Here is a 2500-nt window from a genome sequence, read left to right as displayed (position 1 = left end):
TTCTTTTCTGAAAAGCGCTGTAAAAACGAAAAGAGCCTTCAATTCTCGGTCTCGTTGGTTTACGAAATAAGCGTACATCGGTCCTTAATTCCGTTTACCAATACTTTTTTTTTAAACTAATGAAAAAGAAGACAAACGCATCCGCACTGTGTACCCATGGGTGGTCGATATAGCCTACTGTTGAAGTGATATGTTCACTGAGATCAACTTTGTGGGCGTGCGCAAAAATTGTGGGCAAGCGTAAATTCTCCTCTCACTGCGACAAGGCCTCTGGTAGTGTCGTACGCGTTCAAATAAATACAATCTCCTCACTTACTCTATCGACTTTTGATTTTGTAACAGATAACGTTTGATCTTTAAACAGATTGTGGAAGAAACAGTATCAGAGTTCCCAGAATAGTGGGCGGGCATTCCTCTCCCTCCGGGGCGTGGCCTTGGATGGTGTCATTACGTCACATGACGAAAGACGGCGTGTTCAAGCATCACTGCGGGGCCAGCGTCATCAATAAACACTGGGCCATCACTGCTGCGCACTGTTTTGACGTGTAAATGATGTATTTGACGTGTGACGTATGTGTGATGCTTTGGACATGTGACGTGAGAGTTGTGTTTTTGACGAGTGATATGTGCCTTTTCTTTTGATATGGTTATTGTTCTATTTTTTAAAAGAGATGGGGGGGGGGGGGGGGGTCGCAATGATGCACTGAGACCATTCTCTGCGCCAGCGAGTATGTTACTAATGAGAGTTTAGAAATGGAACTGTGCAAGACAAATCAGTAAGACTTAAATTGCAGACGGTTTCAATAAGACATCGAATTTGTCATCCAAAATGTACAAAAAGTAGCGTTTGAAATTAAATGGAATAACTGACACGATATAGCAGTAAGAGTCCCCGAGATTCTCTCGTAACAAATCTGCAGAGAGTTTTAGAAAAACATTACGGACATCTTCTAAAATCCTACCCACAATTTAAATAAGACATTGAAAATGCCCCTTGTTCAAAATCTGAAGACCGGCCGAAGGGAAGAATTTAAATTTAGTATGTGTCTCCCAGTTCCCAGGAAAGTCTTCAGTGGAGGGTACGCTTCGGAAACTACATGCACACGTCCTTACAAGACAGGATCGACCACGACTCTGACGTTACATTCCTGGTGGTACATCCCGACTTTAACGCCAGTCGTCATGGCAACGATATTGCCCTGGTGCGCCTGGCCACGCCCCCCAACGACGCCAAAGCCACACCCATCTGTCTGCCGGCCATGGGGCAGAACGTTGTGGGCAACGGCATTGGCTGCTACGTCACTGGGTGGGGCGACACCAGAGGTAAGCTTTGCTCTGAACTGGGGGAGGGGGGGTGATGAACAATTGGGGGGGGGGGATGAACAATGGAACCTCATTTTAAAGACACCAGTTTTTATGTTTTCGGATAATAACGTCTCTGGCCAGCCATGTTGGGTTTGATGCGTGCATGCCTGGTTTTCTCCTGTAGATGGGTGTCGGCACAGGAGGTCTGCCCGCTGTCCTCAGCCAACATGCTCCGTCTTCATGGCAGCTCAAATTTTTTATCGAGGTTCTCTCCTCTAGATCCGCCGTGTTTCGCCTAGGGGCTTGCGCTGCCTAGTTGATAGGGTCACCTCGTAGAGGATGTGGTCATAGACCACGCACGGTCGGTCTTGGGATAGGGAAACGTTATGCTAGTCCGGAGGGATTACGCCACAATGGCCACCTCGCGAAGACCCAGGGTCCTAGACTAGGGAGGTCCAAGGGGGAGCACCGGGAGGGCTACCCCTCTACCCGCACCTCCAACACAATCCCTTCCCCTGGTAGCTTCATCCCCAAGGAGGAAACAGAGCTACCTGCAACACCCCATAACGTCTCTAAAATTAGCTTTATACCAAGACTCCCTCCCTTCTAAGACTTACTTTTTGGTAGATTTGTTTAGGTTGTGAAGGGGGGGGGGGTAAACAATAGAACCCCATTTTAAAGACCATAGTTATCATGTTTTCTGTAAACAACGTCTCTGGAATTAGCTTCATATTAAGACTCCCTCCCTTTTAAGACTGGATTTTCTCAGATTTTGGGAGGTCGTAAAATGGGTGTCTGACTGCTGACTTATACTGGCTGAGATAGTGTGATGTCAATTTATATCATACTAAATGAAACGACGTGATGAGTCGAGTCAATGTCTTAACCTTGGGAGTTTTCACTCACAGGCGAGGGCTGATAGTAAAAAAAAGCAGCAATTGCTCACATCATTACCCTCGTTAATAGATTTTTCAAACTTATCTTTACATGTCTTACCGTTGATTGGAATGTGTGCACCTGCCACAGGTACGGGGAACGAAGCGAAGCTCCAACAAGTGGAGGTGCCAGTGATGGACAGAAACATGTGCGGTAAATGGTACAGAGAAGTCATCAGTCCAGACGCCTTCTGTGCTGGATACGTCCAGGGCGGCAAAGATGCTTGCAAGGTAGGTCTAAGGTGGACTGTCTGTCTGTC

The 2500-nt window shown here is 46.8% G+C and overlaps 1 protein-coding gene across 2 annotated transcripts in view; it reads left to right on the top strand.

Moving 5' to 3' along the window:
* Positions 1-2500, top strand: part of LOC138958552 (prostasin-like) — a 12395-nt gene that overhangs the window by 8311 nt on the left and 1584 nt on the right. For both annotated transcript variants that reach the window (XM_070329750.1, XM_070329749.1), the window contains exons 3-5: positions 365-545; positions 1055-1323; positions 2332-2471. In XM_070329750.1, coding sequence (XP_070185851.1) covers positions 365-545; positions 1055-1323; positions 2332-2471 — 590 coding nt within the window. The remainder of the gene's footprint in view (positions 1-364; positions 546-1054; positions 1324-2331; positions 2472-2500) is intronic.

The sequence above is a fragment of the Littorina saxatilis genome, linkage group LG2 (assembly GCF_037325665.1).
Source record: "Littorina saxatilis isolate snail1 linkage group LG2, US_GU_Lsax_2.0, whole genome shotgun sequence".
NCBI classification, from domain to species: Eukaryota; Metazoa; Mollusca; class Gastropoda; order Littorinimorpha; family Littorinidae; genus Littorina; species Littorina saxatilis.
Note: the sequence above shows the minus strand (reverse complement) of the source record. Positions and strands in the feature narration are given on the sequence as shown.